The 19,848-nt window shown below is 45.1% G+C and overlaps 1 protein-coding gene across 1 annotated transcript in view; it reads left to right on the top strand.

The window, feature by feature from the left end:
* The window catches only part of Bfsp2 (beaded filament structural protein 2), a 67,966-nt gene extending 51,844 nt beyond the window's left edge, over window positions 1–16,122 (top strand). The window contains exons 5-7 of the mRNA XM_021727576.3: window positions 9,651–9,782; window positions 13,691–13,911; window positions 15,907–16,122. Of these exons, the coding sequence (XP_021583251.2) occupies window positions 9,651–9,782; window positions 13,691–13,911; window positions 15,907–15,910 (357 nt within the window). The 3' untranslated portion in view covers window positions 15,911–16,122. The remainder of the gene's footprint in view (window positions 1–9,650; window positions 9,783–13,690; window positions 13,912–15,906) is intronic.
* Window positions 16,123–19,848: the final 3,726 nt, after the last annotated feature.

Consider the following 19,848-nt stretch of genomic DNA (forward strand, 5'->3'; position numbering starts at 1 on the left):
AAAGTTTATTCAGTGACTCACACAAACTGGTGGTGGGGTGACTGAAAGAACTCAGCCCCTCTGAGTGGTCTTCACTGGCAGGAACCCACTGAGATAGGGTCTCACTATATTGCTGAGACCACCCTGGAATTTGCCATCCTCCTGCCTCATCCTCCCGAGTCCCTGAGATTACAAGCAGGCACCTCCACCCTCCACGCCCAGCGCCACACAAATTACTCTCTTGTGTGGCTCTGATAATAGGTCTGTACTTGCCTTGGGGTTATTTGAGGCATTAGGGGTCAGGAACTTGATCTGAGCTGGGCCCACCATGCCTTAAACAGTCAGGACGACCGATTGTGGAAAACCATTAAGAATGAGAGATGTAGATAGATTGAAATGAATAGTGAATTTCTCAGAACTGGAAAGACATTAGAGATTGTCTGCAGCAGGGTCATCTTCTAGAAAGTCCTATAGTGGTGGTATAGTCCAGTCTCTGTGGTAATCCAGCATGGTAGCAACTGGCCACATGTGCTTATGTAGCTCTTTTTTTTTAATGTAAAAGAATTTTATTATAAGTGAAGGTAAAGTGGAAGCAAATTGAAAAAGTAAGGCTCAAGCAGACTGCTCTATATGTTGTCTAAAAGAAGCACTTTAGATATAAAGACACAAATAAAGCGAAAGTAAAAGGAAGAAAATATATCAAGCAAACAGGTGGTTATCTTAATATCAGATACACTTAAAGACAACATTACAAGAGATAAAGATTGACATTTCATAATGGTAAAGTATCAATTAAACAGTAATACATAAAAGTCATGAATGTATGCTCACCTAATAACTGAACATAAAATACATGAAGCAAAAATGAAAATAATTACTATAAAGAACAAATAAAAAAATTTTAAATTTATTACTTATTACTTATTCTATTACTTATTGATTCACTGGACACAATTGCAGCACAATTTTCATTTCTCTGGTTGTACACATTATAATGTTGCACCATATGTGCAGTAATGCATGTACTTAGGGTAATGATGTCCATCTCATTCCACCATCTTTACTGACCCCATACCCCCTCCCTTCCTCCCTCCCCTTTGCCCCATCAAAGTTCCTCCATTCTTCCCACCCCCACCCCCACCCTCCGCCCACTATGGATCAGCATCCATTTATCAGAGAGAACATTCAGCCTTTGTTTTGGGGGGATTGACTTACTTCACTGAGCATGATATTCTCCAACTCCATCCCTTTACCTGCAAATGCCATAATTTTATTCTCTTTTAATGCTGAGTAATATTCCACTGTGTATATATACCACAGTTTCTTTATTCATCCATCTATTGAAGGGCATCTAGTTTGCTTCCACAGTTTAGCTATTGTGAATTGAGCTGCTATAAACATTGATGTGGCTGTGTCCCTGTAGTATGCTGATTTTAAGCCCCTTGGATATAGACTGAGGAGTGGGATAGCTGGGTCAAATGGTGGTTCCATTATGAGTTTTCTAAGGAACCTCCATACTGCTTTCCAGAGTGGTTGCACCAATTTGCAGTCCCACCAGCAATGTATGAGTGTGCCTTTTCCCCACATCCTTGTCAACATTCATTGTTGTCTATATTTTTGATAACTGCCACTCTGATTGGCAACTATGCCATTTTCATTACTTTAGCTTTGTAATATAGTTTAAGGTCTGGTATTGTGATGCCTCCTGCTTCACTCTTCTTGCTAAGGATTGCTTGGGCTATTCTGAGTCTCTTATTTTTCCAAATGAATTTCATGATTGCTTTTTCTATTTCTATAAGGAATGAGTTTATGTAGCTCTTGAGATGCTGGCTGAGGAACTGAAATTTTAGTTTACCTGATTTTATTTGGTGTTTATTGAAGTAGCTACATATGACTAGAGGCTACCATGTTGGGCAGCATAGGTCTAGATTTACTTGTGAGGAAATGAGAAGCTTTGGGTAGCACTTCTCTGTGTCATCCATATTCATGTACAATAATTTGCCCTATAAAGGTAAATATTCAATATGATCTATCTCCGCCTTGCCTGGCTTGCTTTCACCCAGAAGAGCTGATATTTTCTAGAATATGTGCAATTGAATTAAAATGAGGTTCTGCTTCTCTGAATCTAGTCTATGAAATGGCCTGATGTGATGTTGCCACATTAGCCAACTAAGGGGACCTTCTTTTAAGGAGGATAGAGAGGGCATAGTGGAGAACACCTATAGTCTGGGAGGCTGAGGCAGGAGGATCACTTGAGGATGACTTTGAGGCCAGTTTGGGCAGCTTAGCAAGATCCTGTCTCAAAGAAAAGGTTTCTTTTTCTTTTTTTTTTTTTTTTAAGGACCAGGAGTGTCAATTGTAGAGCATTTACCTAGCATGAGTGAGGCCCTGGGTCCAATCCCCAGTAGATCAGAACCCTGATAACATCTGTAATCCAGAAACCCCTGTATGTGGATAGCTGGCTATAATTCCCCATGGCTCTACAGGGAAATAAGCTATGGCTATACCCATGTGCTCATAGAAAGTCCTAAGGAGAACTGCCTAGCATTTCCATATTTGCTTACGTTGGAGAGAGCTTGGCAAAAGGGCCCCAGTTTACCCTTTTTTTTTGGCACTAGGAATTGAACCCAGGGGTACATAACCACTGAGCCACATCCCCAGCCTGTTTAATATTTTTTATATTGAGACAGGGTCTCTGTAAGTTGCTTAGGGCCTCACTAAGTTGCTGAGGCTGGCTTGGAACTCAGAAATCCTCCTGCCTCAGCCTCCCAAGATGCTGAATTACAAAGCGTGCAGCCCTGTGCCTGGCCCTTTATTTAGGTTTTAAATTATAAATATTTTACTTTAACATTTTTAAAGATAACACATTGACTTCATTCAAAATTCAAATGTACAAAAGTGAAAAGTAGCATACAATCCAGTTCTTTTCTTTGCAGTGAATTAATGTTATTTTCTTGTTATTTAAGAAAAATTATATATATATATATATATATCTTTATCTCTCTTCACAAATAGTAATATTCAGACCAGATTGCTTTACAACTGAATGATATTATATCACAAAGGGCAGCAAACTACAGATTGTAAGTCAAAACCAGGTCACTGCCTGTTTTTGCAAATAAAATAAAGTTTTATTGGAACACAGCCACACACACAGTCATATACATATTATCTATGCCTGCACTTTCACTGCATTAGCAGAGTGAATGGTTGCAACAGAGACCACATGACCTGCTGAGGCTAAAATATTTACTCTCTGGTCCTTCACAGGAAAAGCCAGCGACCCCTGCTCTGGCTAATGGATGCCCCAGAACCCATTTAGCCTCTGTGCTATTAATAGCATGCAGGTGGCCTCCAATCTTTTGCTGTTACAAGTAAGATTATAGTTACTATAATCTATAATTTTGTACATCCATCATTTCCAAAATATAGCAATGGATCTGTTGGATAAATTCCTTGATAAGGAATTTCTGGCTTGAAAACCATGTGTCCTGGTAATTTTGAGAAGCAAGAGCCAAATTACCCTCTACAAGATTTACAACAATATACATTCCCATCCGAAATATTTGATTACCCTTTTCCCCACATCCTCACCAATATAGTACATATGCTCTTGGCCAATATTTTAGGGAAACAATGCTTATTCATTCTATCTCTATTTTGAATTTCCCAAAAGGAAGGTGGAACATCTTTGTATATACTAGGCTTCATACATATTTGCTTCTGTATGTACTACTGGCTCTTATCTTTTGCCCATTTTTCACCAGATTTTGTATTTTTTAATTACTGATTTGTTGTGGTTGGGCCTATGACATAAGTTGCATATATGTCCCCAGACAGTCATTTGTCATTTTTAATTAGTTTATGGTACTAAACTAGTTTTCAAGTCTTAGGTTAGCCAGTGAGGAAGGGTTATTACAAAAATACTTTAATTCAGACTTCTCCAACAATTACTTTAAGAAGGAGAATCTATTCTTCTCCTTTAAGCAGGAAAATCTATTCTTCTCCCTCATGGCTGAGCTCTTCTGCTTCTTTGATCAATATAGTGTGTTTTCTAACAACCCAGGGGGACTGGGAGTCCACAAAGCCATTTTCTCATCTGTATTTAGCAGCTTTCTCAAGAGGCTGAGACTTGTTCCTATGCCCCCAAAAAAGAGCAGCTTCAACAGATAGGCAGTTCTTTTTTATTTTTTCCCCATATTTTTTAATAGGTGGCCAGGCAGTTCTTGTATAAACTCAAGGAGAAAATTATGCTTGCCTTCTCAGGCCAGCTGTTCTGCCAGTAATGAAGTTTTACCCAGTGAGACACACACTTCAATTCCTGCTGAGGAGGACCCGTGTCACCAGAGTAGACTGAATGCCATCCAGCCTTTTCCCAAATAAATCCTACATCTAGCTAGGGGAGATCAGGAATATGTGTGCTACCTGTCAACAGCTGTCCTTAACTAAACACATAACATCCCATGACTGTAAAGTGATATTCAACTGCTGTAATAATGGTAACTGATCCTTCCAATATGAAGATTTGGTCTAATTCCATCCCTGGTACATTCTCCTCTTCTTCCAGTCCCTAGCAGGTACCTGGCACAAACTGTAGACATTCAATAAAAATTGCTGGGTGTGGTGGTGCATACTTGGAATCCCAGTGGCTTGGGAGGCTGAGACAGGAGGATTGCAAATTGAAAGCCATCCTCTGCAACTCAAAATTAAAAAAAAAAAAAATAGAAAAGTCTACGGATATGGCTCAGTGGTAAAGCGCCCCTGGGTTCAATTCATAGTTCCAAAGAAAGAAAGAAAAGAAAAGAAAAAAGGAAACTGTCAAGCATATTCTAGGTGTAAAAAGCCATGTTAGGATCCCCAGGGGGGAAGACAGGGGAGAGGTTGCCTCTGCGTACAAGGTACCCTTAATCTAATGTGAAGGTTGCTAGGGTAGGGACAAGAGGAAGGAATGGATAGAAAAGCCACTGTTCCCCAGGGCAGAAGGAGACACCCAGGAAAGCAGTGCCATCAGAGCATTTATTGAGCACTTAGCAAAGGCCAGCCACTGTTCTATGCACTTGACAGGTCTAGATGGGTACTGCCATCAATGCTCTCAACTGCTAGGCTGAACTACACAGATCACAAATACGGAGGCATTCTGAGTCACCGTTAGAAGGAACAGGTGAGCCAGACATAGTGTCACCTACCTGTAAGTCCTAGTGCTTAGGATCCTAAGGCAGGACCATCACTTGACACCAGGAGATTGAGACTAGCCTGGGCAACGTAGTGAGACCCTGTCTCAAACAAAAAAACAAACAAAAAAAGGGCTGGGGTAGAGCTTAGTGGTAGAGCACTTGCCTGGCATGTGCAAGGCCCTAGATTTAATCCCCCAAACCACAAAAAAAAATTAAAATTAAAAAAAAGTCAAAAATAAAAATAAGCAAGAGGTATCTGTTGGGATATGAGCCTGGGGATGCCTTTGTCCTGAGGACTGAAGATTATGCCAGACTTCTCTCAGGATCTTTCCAAACCAGCCAACGTTCCTTTCTCTTCTGCAAGGTAAGACCAGGAGCCCCTGGGCCTCCAGGGGGCCACTGCTTCCCCTTTGCCTGTGACAGGGAACACAGTGAGGTTAGTATGTTCTTGTGAAAGCTGGGAAGTACGTAAGAGCCCAGGCAGGCAGTTGCTCTCTACAGCAGAACAACGTTTCTTAGAAGGATGTTGTTCACCAGTTTCCAAAACCAGAGAGCTCCGGTGACTTGCTCAAACCCACATAGCAACTGCTTGGGGGAAGGCAGAAGTCACCTTGCAACCCCCGAGTGCCCATCCTGGGTATAAGATCTGCCAAGAATCTACCAGCTAGTTTAGCATCAGGGACCTTCACCGCTCTCCCCACCCTCTGTTTCCTCCTGAGCATCACTCTTTCCTAATGCTGGTGGCACTTCTTCCAGTTCAGAGTCATGGCCAAGGCTGTTTGGAAGAATGGCAAAGGTGGTCAGCAAAGTGGGGCAGGTTTGGAGATGGCTCTATTTCCCTTTTCTTCCTACACTTGTATCCCCCAAAGGCTAAATCTCAAATACTTAACTATGATTAAAATTTTTGAAATTTGAAAATCTTTATTTTACAATACACATATGTGCCAGGCATGGTGAGTGGTGCATACCTGTAATTCTAGCAACTCAGGAGGCTGAGGCAGTAGGACCATGAGTTCAAGGCCAGGCTAGGCAGATTAGACCCCATCTCAAAATAAAAAATAAAAAAGGCTGGGGGATGTAGCTCAGTGATGGAGCACCTCTGGGTTCTATCCCCTGTACCACCAAATAATAATAATAATAAACTCTCCTGCCCCAGAAATATAGATGGAGTGCAAATATGAGCAGCTCAGCTCCTGCACAGAGGAGCCACGATTTCAAGCTGGTTTCAAAAGTTGGGGACCAATGTGTTTGAATTTCATCACACACTCTACCAGCTGCCCTGAGCACCTACCTACAGGGTCCTACCTACCCATCCTCAGGGGCTAATATCGCACACCTCCTATTTGGTCCAAGAGAAGAAATCTGGAGACAGTGTGTTGAAATGGAAATAGAAATAGGGTTATTATAGTAACCAGAAAATATGAATCTAAAAATCCATTGGGAAAAAACATGTACTACTACTCACTTGCACTCTGTTGATGTGAGGCATGGGATACAATATTAGATGACATTGGAGCTCAGTGTGACCAAATGAATTTTTTTTCTCTCTTTGAGGATTAAACTAGAAGAAAGTCTCTGTCCAATGCTGACACCTCTGTTATTAATCTCACCTTTCAACAAATAGAAAATAGGCCTAGAAACTTGGCAGTTTAGCAGGCAATGGTGGCTAAAATGTAAGAGTATTGGTTTTTAATTTTATTAATTTTTCAGTTATCTCCTACCTATGGCAAGCAAGATTGTCTTATCGGTTTCTATAGCTAGGGGAGATCAAGAATATGTGTGCTACCTGTCAACAGCTGTCCTTAACTAAACACATAACATCCCATGACTGTAAAGTGATATTCAACTGCTGTAATAATGGTAACTGATCCTTCTAATATGAAGATTTGGTCTAATTCCATCCCTGTTCTATAATCTAGAACTTTGCTTCCATGGATCTAGTATCACCTAGGAGTGAGAAATGCAGATTCCTGGGTCTGGCTCAGGATCTCCTGCCTCAGAGCCTGCATCTTCGAGATCCCAGATGATGCTCTTGCTCAGTAATGTGTGAGAACAGAGCAATCCACGTAATTTCAGGGGAAGGCCCCTCCCATTTCAAAGGTCTTCAATGGATGGATTGGAAGAGGCAGCAGCATTCAATACTGGCTGGAGGCCAAGCTCTGGGGTCCTGCTGGACTTGCCTCCTGGTCCTGTCCCTATGGGCCATCTGATCTGGAGCAAATAACTCAATCTCTCTGCACCACTGTCTCCTCGGGGACAATGAGAATAATAAGGGCATTTGCATTACAGGGTTGTCAAGGTTACAAGAGAAAATAGACCTAAGGCTGTTAACATGATGCTCAGCCCAGAGTGAGCACCTTATGCATATTAATTAGCCATAGTGGTCTTCAGCTCCCAGTGGTTTTCACACACCCATTGGTTGGCTATTGTTACTTTTAACATATAGAAAACATATGCAGCCATATTTCCATGCTTTTAAGCTCCTAAAAAGCTTCTATAATCATAAAAAAAATGGATGCCCCGTAGTGACCCAGGAGGTACTCATACGATTATCATTTTTCTTTCACTGTCACCTACATTCTGTGGGAAGGGAGACTTTGGGGGTCTGAATGATGGCCATTGACTGACCAGTAGAGCTGGCCCCACCTCTGCTCTCCTTCAGCCACTCCCAGGCCTTTAATGGTCACTCTTGGGAGTTCTTTGAAGCCTTTGAACAGCAAGAGCTGGAGATACTATGACTGAGATGGGAGCCTCTCAGCGTGGGGTATCTCAGCCAGGCAATGAGACTGGACTATTTTTGTATTCTATAAATAATGTTCATATGTGGCAAAAAAAGGGGGGGGTGAAATTCAGGAAGTCAGAAACCTAGAGGAGAAAATGGGATTTTTCCCCTCCTCCCACATCATCAGAGACAGTCCATCAGACTACATTGAAGAAAATGAGGAGGTGAGCTCTCATTTTTCACCTTTTCCCAGCAAAGAGGATCCCAGGAATCTGCATTTCTCACTTCTTGTTTTCATTGTTGGTTTTCATAAGGAAACAGAGACTATCAGATTAATGGAGATCAGGATGGATAATCCCTTGTCTGAGGATGATGTGGGGCAGCTGGCACTGTCTTCTGGTGCTGGAAGGGATGACAGGTTGTCTAAAGGACAATTTGGAAGCGCTCTCCAAAATCACAAATGTAACTGGAGAAATGCCCCCTCAGAGACACACCTTGGAGTGTAAAATGAGAAATGGAAAGTAATTCTTTGCAACACTGTAATGGGGAAAAATTTGGAAACAATCTAAGTATCCATTAGTAAGGACTTTTAAATAAATTACAGTTCTTCCAAACAAGACAATGCTATGCAGCCATTAAAAAGAATGTATTCTGGGATGGGAGTGTAGCTCAGTGGTAGAGTGCTTGCCTCGTGTGTGTGTGTGTGTGTGTGTGTGTGTGTGTGTGTGTAATTTAAAAGAAAAGAATGTAATCCATCTCTATAAACTGATGTAGAATAATTCTCAAGATGTAGTAAGTACTGTGCTAAAGCAAGGGAGGGAGTGATCCACATTTATTTTGTAAATACAACCATGCTCCATATAACAATATTTCAGCAAATGATGGACCCAATATGCAATGGTGGTCCCATGAGATTATCTCACCTAGTGACATCAAAGCCATCTTAGTTTGTACAGGGACACTCTGTGCTGTTCACACAACTGCATAGACTGATGTCATGTTACTCAGGACATATCCCCATCATTAATCAACACATAACTATATGAAATATGGCTGGAAGGAGGTGAAAGAAATGGGAGACAGGAGAACTGTGTAATTAGGGCACAAGGAGAAAAGGAGATTGTCTACCATCTAGTTTTTAGAAGGTTATTTCATTTGCATTCTATGTTTAAACTAAATAGAACTTTGTATACATACTGGTGAGGAAGCCAGTAAAGATGAGGGATTTGTTGTTGTTGTTGTTGTTGTTGGTACTGGGGATTGAACTCAGGGGTGCTTGACCACTGAGCCTCATCCCCAGCCCTTTTTATTTTTTATTTATTTATTTATTTATTTTTTTTAATCCTAACATTTTTTTTTTAATATTTATTTAGTTCTTTTAGTTTTCGGCGGACACAACATCTTTGTTTTGTATGTGGTGCTGAGGATCGAACCCGGGCCGCACGCATGCCAGGCTAGCGCACTACCGCTTGAGCCACATCCCCAGCCCCCCAGCCCTTTTTAATATTTTATTTAGAGACAGGATTGCTAAATTGCTTAGGGCCTCACTAAATTGCTAAGGCTGACCTTGAACTCACAATCCTCCTGCCTCAGCCTCCCAAGCCCTTTGGATTACAGGCATGCACTACTGCACCCTGCTGAGGAGGGGGATTTTTTAATTGGTCAGGGTGTTTTCTTCTGGTTAGAGGCAATCAGGAGATTAGGAAGGCTGGGAAGGGAGAGGGATCCAGGCTCCTGACTCATCCTTGCTCACGCTGAGACCTGCCTCTCCACAGCAACACACGGAGGTGGCCTGCGTGTCCCAGACCCAGGAAGAGAAGCTGGCCGCTACCCTCAGGGTAGAGTTACACAACACTTCATGCCAAGTCCAGAGCCTCCAGGCCGAGACGGAATCCTTACGGGCTCTGGTAAGTGGCCAAGAAGAGCCCCAGCCTTTCTTGTATTAATTATAACTCTGGACTGACAGATTCTAGTCATGCATACGGGTCACGGTTTGCAAAGGAATCCCATCTCATGGCACACGACTTTGGAGTCTGAAAGGTCTTCTAACTCCCAAGGATCATCAGAGATTGAATCCTAACAAGTACAGTGGTCACTGTAGGTGCCCACCAAGACATCCCTCAGTAGGATGCTGCTGGGAATGTTGGTGGCTAACACCCACAGCTGCCCCTTTTCAGTAGCCCACATCCCCAGAGAATGGCCATTCATCAGACAGAAGGATCCTGACCCCAGAGGTCAGGATTGACCTGACCTGACAGGGGGCGTGTAAAAGCCCAGCCCACTTGCTCCAAGGTGGAATGGTTCACACTCCAGAACCTTCCAGCTGAGCCAGGTCCCGACTCAGCACCTTCCCCTTCCCTGTTCTGCTTTCCTCTTCCCTACTTTTCCTGAGAACATTCTGTTGTTTATAAGAAGAGGAATGACAGGTTGTCTGAAATTCCAAAATCCTTGTCCCAGGCTCTAGTTCCGAAGAACTCAACCTAAGACCCATCCCCGGACTCACTGTGCTCTGCAGGCGGGACTCTTGCAGTTATTAATTTTTATGAAAGTCATTATAGTCAGTCCTCTGTACCCACAGATCCCACATCAGTAGATCCTACCAAACCTGGACTGAAAATATTCAGAAAAAAAATGCCCCTGTACTGCACATATACAATTTTTTTTCCTAGTTGCATCCTAAACAAAACAGTATAACAACAATGCACAGTGCATTTACATGGGTTAGGTATAAAAGACAGGAGGGTTGCATAAGTTATATGCAAATACAACACCATTTTCCCTAAGGGATGTGGGCATCCACAGATTTTGGTCTCCCCAGCTGTCCTGAAACCATGCCCTGCAGACTCCAGTGGTCACCTGTGTTAATAATGCTGCAGTCCACCCCCGATCTCCAAAGAACTGAAGTTCTATTGGGGTGAGTCAGACATAGCTCCTCCAAGGTGCCGCTTCCGGGAGCCCTTGTCTTGCTCTACCCCACAAGCACTGGGTGAGGTATCGAGTGTGTAAAGGCGTTGAGCATGTGTCCTTGTGCAGCTGAGAGGCAAAGGGGGGGAAGTAGGAAGAAGAGGTGCACAAGTGCATGTCGCAAGGGGATGAGAGGAAAGGATCTGAGGGCAGCAAAAGCAAGAGTCACGAAATCAGCCAGGTGTGCTCCACTGCTCAGCACCTATGTAAATGGCCAATTCCTGCATCATATTTTCCCTTCTGCAAGATGGGTGAAATCACGATCCACCCACTTCTCAGTGTTTCCGGGAGGATCCCACGAGAGAATGCACATGTGCATGCTCTTCCTACTCCCATGCCTCTCATTGAAAGACGTGCTACGTTCCTGGAACTGAACCAAGTGCTTTGAGGACACAAGACTAATTAATCCCCAAGGAGTCCCCAAGGGGACTTCAGTGGAGGAACAGATATAAATCCCAGAAATGAGAGAGCTCGGCATGGAAGTGGGTGGCAGGTAGGGTGATCACTCCCACGTGGGAGGGAGTCAGCCACAGGCCTCATGGTCAGTTTGGCAGAGGAGAAGGTAGAGATGGGCGGAGTTAGGGCTGGGGTCTGCAGGGCTCCATGCACCATGGCGTCCACCTCTGACTCTACTTTTCTAGTAGGTACAGCAGTCCTACGGAATTGGGGACTGCTGCTCAGATGCTAGAGGGGGTGTGGCTGTGTGACCCCCTCTCAGCTTCAAGTGAGGGTCTACTCTGTTTGGCATATCTATCTGATGGCTTATGACAACAGGGAATCATTTGTTCCCTCCTCCTGTGATTTAGGCAGAGTTCTGCGGGGATAGCTCTTCTCTGTTCCAAGGGCACCTGCCGGGGCTGGGACACCCAGGAGTGGCTTCTTCAACTCACATGTGTGGTGGTTGGGTTATGCATCTCCTTCTCTAGCAGTGTGACCTCTCCGGGAAGCTAGCTGGGGTCTCTCATCTCATAGAGTCTCAAAGCCTTACATTACTTGGACTTCTGATGTGGCATCTGGCTTCTCTCAGACATGTAGCACAGAAGCTACCAGGCCTCTTGACACTTGGGTTTTGAAGTCCCTGAATATGGCTCAGACCCACATTCTCTTGATGAAAGCAATGACGAGACCAGCCACCTCCAACAGGAAAGGAGATTAAACCCCCCCTCTTGATGGAACGGCAGTGACAAGGTCACATTGAGAAAGACCGTGTGGGATGGTGATAATGGTAGCAGCTGCCTTTGGAAATGTGATCCACTGGAAGATCAGAATAGTAATTTACCTCATGAAGTGAAACCAGGAGGATTCGTTAGGTAACGCATATCCAGCCCTAGTGCTGTGCCCAGCACAGAGGGGTCAGTCAATAAATGGCATCTATTATTATGTATCATATAAAATTATAACTAATAGTTCAGTTACCCCGAGTTGGCATGATCAGCTACCCGGTGACCTCATTTAGACCCTGTGGTCCTAACTTTGGGGGGTAAATGTGCACCCCAAGTCCCCGCTGCCCACCTAAACTTCAGATGGCCAAGCTGGCTGGACTTTCAGTCCCCTTTGCCACCAATGCATGCCCCAGTGCTGTGGACTGAAGTCTACTCAATATTCACCAAACCAGGACTGGGAGTGACAGGCACAAAAGCCACAGGCAGGCGCTGTTTTGATTTCTGGAGGGTTTAGAAATCCAACAAGTCCCTTCAAGTCTCCAGAGACCTAGGGACTAAGTGATCTTCTATGAGTTCAGTCCCCTGCTGCAGAGCTGTGGATGAGGTGAAGCAGAAGAGACAGAAGCCAGGACCTGGGCTCTGGACACGCACTGTGCTTGCTGTGTGGGTAATGTTCACAGAAGCAGGGAGATGAGCAAAGAGGCCATTAAGCTAACCCCAGGAGAAAGGTGATGAGCATCTGATCCCGGGTCCTGGAGTCTGGGAAGGACACCAATGTGAAAATCTCCCAGCCCATACAGGAGGGAAACCCCAGAGAGAGTGATGATGGCATTTGGAAGGGAAAAAAGAGCTTTGAGCTCAGCTCTGGCTGATTCACCAGCTGAAGCCCAGAACCCCGGGGGCCAGTTGGCATGATCAGTGACCTCATTTAGATCCTGTAGTCCTAACTTTTGGGGGACTGAGGATATATTTCCAGGAAGAAGTTCAGTAGCCACTCACAGCTGGGGGGACAGGGTGCCAGAGGTTCTCAGGCAGGAGCCTAGGGAAGACCACTAAAATTTCAAGTGAGGTGGAGGCCAACCAGCCAGCACCTCAGGATGGTGGCTCAGAACAGGTGGGGCTCAGTGAGAAGCCCACAGTGAAGGAGCAGGAACATGCTACTGAAATACTAGAAGGAAATGCTGAGCCTGGAAGGCCAGAGACTCCATTCCAACTGCATTGATGTGGGAGAGGGCGCTGGAGGACACGGGTTCTAACCTAAGGATGGATGGCCGGGCCTCAGGCACTAGAGGGCAAGGGCTCCCACAGGCACTCCAGGAAGAGAGGAGATTTTTCTTTGAAAAACATCTTGTGAGTCCTCTCTTCTCTCTCCTTTCCTTCCTCCTTCCCCGACTCCTGCCTTTTTTCCTTTCTTCCCCCTCCTTGCCATTAAATATATATACACACACAGATAGATGGACGGACAGATCCAATCACACTAAACCAAACCCTGGACTCCTGACAATTCTAGATTTTTCCATGAGTCCTCGGAGATGGTTGCCCATCAGTGTCCAAACGGTCAAGGCCGTTGTCCAGAGGAATGGGCAGCCCCCACCAAGCCAGCCCGGGCCCTCCTCCGGCTCTGCACACCCGCCCCTCCGGGACCCAGCCTGTCGGCCCTGGGCGTGAACCAGGTTGCTCTTTCCTAGAAACGAGGCCTGGAGAACACCCTGCATGACGCCAAGCACTGGCACGACATGGAGCTGCAGAACCTGGGCGCCGTGGTGGGCCGACTGGAGGCCGAGCTCCGCGAGATCCGCACGGAGGCCGAGCAGCAGCAGCAGGAGCGCGCGCACCTGCTGGCCCGCAAGTGCCAGCTGCAGAAGGACGTGGCGTCTTACCACGCCCTGCTGGACCGGGAGGAGAGCGGGTACGTGGCGGCTCCTCTTCACCCACAGGGAAAGCACATGCATGCATTAAACATTATTTTTTCCCCAAACTTTATACAAGTCATTAAGGGCGTGGTGGTGCATACCTGTCATCCCAAGGGCTTAGGAGGCTGAGGCAGGAGGATCTCAAGTTCAAAGCCAGCCTCAGCAACTTGGAGAGGCCCTAAGGAACTCAGCAAGGCCCTGTCTCTAAATAAAATGCAAAAAAAAAAAAAAAAAAGCTGGGGATGTTGCTTAGTGGTTAAGTGCCCTGGGTTCAATACCAGTACAAAAAAAGGAAGGAAGGAAGGAAGGGAGGGAGGAAGAAAGGAAGAAAGGAAGGAAGGAAGAAAGGGAGGGAGGATGGATGGATTAAGATTAAAAGGAAAAAAATCACTCAGGAGCTCCCTCCATCCACACCACACTCACATTCCCACTCCCATAGTTTAGCTGTGTTCTTCCAGGATTTTTCTATTCACATTCGTATATTTTTTTCACATATACATACATGTATATTATATATGCATGTGTAGATGTATATGTACTTTTGTGTGTGTGGCCCTGGGAATTGAATCCAGAGACCCTATACCACTGAGTTACATCCCCAGTCCTTTTTATTTTTATTTATTTATTTATTTTTATTTTGAGAGACTCTCTATTTATTTCAGAGTCTCAAAAATAGGGGATGTAGGCTGTTCAATGATTTCACTAAGGACTCCAGCTCTTTCCATCTTTTCAACATAACACAGTATCTTGGCTTTTTTGGTCTTTTTTTTTTTTTTTTAAACCTCGTGGTTGCCCAAATGCTTGCCACTGCTCTAGACATCATATCCTTATTCATGGCCAAAAGAAGAGAGAGGGAAGAGGTAGCAGCAAAACCTCTTACCCCTGAGTGGCTCTCTCTTTTTATCAGTGAAGAAAAAAAAATTTTTTTTTGAGAAGGTGTCCAGCGAAGCTGTTCATGTTTCCATACCTACCTGCAAGAGACACTGGGAAGGCAACTGGCTATTCCAGTCTCGGTAACGAAGGCAGACCAGACACTAGGAATGGTACTTGGGCTGCCCAGCACAGGGACTGCCATCATCACATGCCCCACATACATGAATACATGAGCACATTCGCAGTCTTTTCTTAATAGATAGGGATTCCAGAGTCATCCACGTCAGTGTGGGGCTTAGCTCCATCCCAAACTCCCTCCAGAAATCCAGGACTTTATTTATTTATTGTTTTCATAGTTCTGTAGCCTCCTATGTCCCTCCAGGGTCCCATATATTGGAAAAGGAGCCAGACAGAAGCTCTAAGGGACAGTTAGGGATCATGCAGCCCACCGACCCCCTCTCCATAAAGAGAATGCACAGGCCCTGGCCGGAAGAGATGGGTGAACCATGAGATGCAGGGGAGAAGCAGAACCAGGACCAGAGCCAGGTCCCCCGGTCACTCCAGCAGTGTGTCAGCTCTGCCTTGGGAGGGAAAGCAAGAGAGCCACGTGGAAGTCACCTAACCCTAACCCACAGACTCCCTTCCAACCATCTTCTCATTGAATGGCTTTCTTGGGGTTATAAAAGCCAGATGTTCCTAACAAAGCTAATTCTTTCGAATGCCTGTGAACATCTGAGTAAATACACAGAGTCATTTTAAACAAACACCAGGAGTAGTGAGTAAGGCTGAATCCACTCCAGGAACGTGAAGTGCTCCACTTGGTGAGTGCCTGCCCGGCCGCCTGCGAAGTCCTAACTCCTGTTATCTTCATTTCTCCCCGCTGAAGTCCCTAGGACTGCATCCCATCATCCCCACTGTGCAGACAGGAAACAAAGTCTCAGAGAGGTTAAATCATCTGCCCCAGGTCACACAGCAAAAGGCCATGGAACAGGGATTTAAAACCCAGCACAGTGGTTCTAAATTCTTTCCCATCTGCCTTTCCCGTAATCCTATTATTGGGATAATGTTACTCAGTGTGCTTCACCGATGGCTTCTGATTCACATGTGTTTCTTTTCAGCTAGTGGAGAAACTTCCTCCTGTCCTTACTCACCAACTGAACGGACGCTGCTTGCAGAGTTCCAGTTCCTGCTGGATTGTCTAGTTGGTTCAGTGAGAGCTGAAAATCTTCCTGGAAATGGAGGGGGGCCGTCCTTCTGCTTTCCATTTAAGTAGCCTGTAGCTTGAGCAAACTCCCTGGTCCTTCTCCAAATAAATGCTTTGTGTGCAGCCTCTAGTTCTGCCTCCCGGGTTTAATCACCAGTGGGTGGACGTATCACTTTTCTTTTTCTTTTCCTTTTTTAAAACCTGTTGATGCTTGGGATGGAACCCAGAGCTCTGAGCATGCTAAGCATTCACTACTCTACCACGGAGCCACACCCCCAGCCCGGGGAGCCATTCTTGCAGGTTTCTGGAAGGTTCTTTGAATGTGATACCATCAGCCTCACCATCAAAGGTCAACCATTCTTGGGTTTATCAATATCCAAGGGCTGCTTGGGCAAAAGTCATAGCATACAGAGGGCACAACGGGGGGGGGGGGGATCAAAACGCTCCCACTTTTGCCGCAGAGGGATTAGCCCAGTGCTTGATTGCATATGTCATGACGACGGGTGTCACAGTGTACCCAGACCTCTCTCAGGTGCTCTGCATGAATACTGAAGTGCAGACCCACAGAGGAGTTGGCTCATGGTTTAAATCAACTGATTTAAAGGAAACGTCGCTTGAAACCTGTGGGAGACTAACTAGGTCGTGGTTGTGCCACCCTCTTGGCCTCAGAATTTTCTTCCAGGGTCCCTTCCCAGCCCTCTCAGGTAGGGGGGCTTGGGCCAGCTAAATATAGTTTGTGCATCTGCCCCCAACCCAGGCCAGCTCTCCTCCTGCCTTCTGATTAAAATTGAAACCACCACCTGCGTCCTATCGTGCCTCTAAAACCACAAAAGAAAAAAAGAAAGCCCAACCTCAACCTTAATGTCTGAATTCTTCCCCTCAAGTTTCTGTCCGTCTTAGTCAAGTTTCCTGCAGAATTAGACCAACCTATCCAAACACAGTCTTTGTCCCATGAGCTACCAATCCAGACAGAGGCATGTACCCGATACAGGCACAGTTGAAGACCTCCATACCTGAGGTTCCAGATCACCAAGGCTAACCAAGCAAAAGAAACCTTGTTTGTTTATTGATTTATTTATCTGGGTTATTTTTAAAGAGAGAGAGAGAGAGAGAGAGAGAGAGAATTTCAATATTTATTTTTCAGTTTTCGGCAGACACAACATCTTTGTTTGTATGTGGTGCCGAGGATCCAACCCGGGCCGCATGCATGCCAGGCGAGCGCGCTACCGCTTGAGCCACATCCCCAGCCCTGTTTGTTTGTTTAAATGAATAAAAAAAGAAGCAAAGCAAGAAATGGGGCTGGAATTGTTCCACCTGGCTTTCCTTTCTAGTCTGCAGGATCAAAGGAATTGTATTAATAAGTGACAGGGGCAGAATGGCTTTTCACAGTGCAGAAGGGCTTTTTACAGCGTGCCCAACACCTCTACATAATTCAGTTTGTCATCTGAGGCTCGGCTTTTGGCAAGAGGCCACCTAACGTGACAGCATCCATTTCTCCTCCGCAGCTGCCTGGCAACTGCACACCTGGGTACAAGGGCAGCTCACAAAGACAAAAGCGGCTGGCCCAGCTATGTTGGATGCACCGGACACTGAGGGCGCTTTCTTTGCTTGCTTTCCTGTTACTGTGATTGTTGCCCCAGCCAAAACCTAAATCCCAGGGTCCGCTATCAAAGGGAGGTACTTGTATGTCTCAGTGGCCATGCATGTTGCAGAACTCAAAATCTATCTAGCCATGGAGGGGAGAATGGATGTGCACTCTCCATTTTCCCCCAGACAGCATGCTGCGCAGAGCTGCACACCTTCAAAGAGCAGCTACTGTCAATCATTCAGTTAATCACCTTTTGGCAAGGATAGCTATGGTGGCCTGGAGCTTCCAGTTTTCAGCGCAAGCTCTAGCTGTTTCTAATGAGGCTTCATTAACAGGTAGGAAAAGGCACTGCTGCCCCCCGCCCCTGACTTGGCCAGGGCCTTATTTAAACCAGACTTCCTCTCACAACATCCTAGTACAATTACCCTTTGGCAGCATTCACTGACAGGTGGTAAGGGAGGCGGCTGCTGGTGTTGGGGTCAAGGACACAGCATTTGTTCTGGAGCAGACCAGAGAATGGCCTCCGACAGACTCCGGCTAAGCCAGGGTTGACCCCTCTTTCTACACCAGGCAACCCCACTGGTCTCCAGCCTTACTTCTGGAACACAGTGTGAACTCCCAGAGAGACTGTTGGGACATCCACTGGCTTTCAGACCCCATTTTCTTTTATACTAATGTTTTTAAATCTCACCCTCATGATCATCTCTAATACTTCTTGGCATGCATTGGCGCCCAGTTGCACTTTAAGGGACACCAATAAAAAGGACAGTTCCTGCTTTTTTTGGGTTTACAATCCTGGTAGGGATTCCAGACGTGCCTATAAAAGGGTCAAAATGAAGGATAAACAAAACAAAACAGGTACAGCAGCATATTACAGTTTGCACGACTCCTTCATAAAATTCATTATGTCATCAAAGACATGAAAATACACACACACACACACACACACACACACACACACACATTGATGGGCTGGGGTGCAGCTCAGTGCTAAAGTGCTTGCCTCGCATGTGGGAGGCCCTGGGTCCAATCCCCACCACTGCAGAAGAAAAATAGAGAAAGAAAACAGACATCCAAATCTAATCTCAGTTGCTTTTCAGCAAAATGATTCAGTAAGAACCATCCAGCACCATGCAGGTCTCTGATTATGTCTAAAGCCCCACAGATATTCTTTAATGAACCCTTAAACCATTTCACCTATTTTGAGAAACACTGAGTTGACTCTTTAGGGGAAAATCTAAGATCTTCTCTGGGGTTTCCAGACTTAGCAAATAAAAATGGAGGATGCAGGCTGGGGCTATAGCTCAGTTGGTGGAATTGGTGGAATGCTTGCTTGTATGCACATGCACCCTGGGTTCAATCCCTAGCAACACACACACACACACACACACACACACACACACACACACACACACACACATACAAAGGAGGATGCCCAGATTAATTTGAATTTCAGAAAAACAATGAATTAACTTTTAGCACGACAATATCCCACATGCTGCGTGAGATATACCAAAAAATTATCCAGCAACCTTAATAAGATCAGACAGAAACAGTTTACACTTTGTACCTCCCGCAATGTTCTCTAACCCCATGTGATAGGTGAAGGATTGGCCAAGACAACCCAACAGAATCAAGGAAAGGGGTGACCTAGACTGTGTCCTCTCCCAGTCTCCATTGGGAATCGTCCCCTGACACAACAGCACACAAGTGTTCAAGAGAGAAATCTGCTAGCAGAGTGAAGAAATAAAACAAGCTGTTTTCTCAGCTGAAGGGACTGGCTTAATTAGATCATATACACTGATTATTTTGAACAAAAGGTTGAACAGGACCGGGAATAGATCCCAGCATAGATAGGTTGCAATGCAAAGTCAACAGAAAACCTAATTTTCCCTGACACGCCCAAAAGGAAATTCTGCACTGTTTTCTTCCACTCCTCCAGTGAGTGGAAGGTAATTTATACCATGGGGAGTCAGGCTTTTAGGTTAATTCTGAGATTGGACACAAAAGCCACCTTGCATCTTAGGGAAGGGATTTTTTAAAGCAGATGAACAATTAACTACTGAATTCCTTTGGCCAAGTCAGAAGTGCTTTCATTTTTGTTTTCTGCAACTAGAGTTCTTATTGACATTCGAGACAGGAAAAAAATGTATGAGATTCAATGCACAAAGCTGTGGATGTAGCTCTGTGGTGAAGCAGTTGCCTAGCATGCACGAGGCCCCAGGTTTGGTCCTCAGCACTGCCAAAAAAATAAAATAAATAGATAAA

The sequence above is a fragment of the Ictidomys tridecemlineatus genome, chromosome 3 (genome assembly GCF_052094955.1).
Source record: "Ictidomys tridecemlineatus isolate mIctTri1 chromosome 3, mIctTri1.hap1, whole genome shotgun sequence".
NCBI classification, from domain to species: domain Eukaryota; kingdom Metazoa; phylum Chordata; class Mammalia; order Rodentia; family Sciuridae; genus Ictidomys; species Ictidomys tridecemlineatus.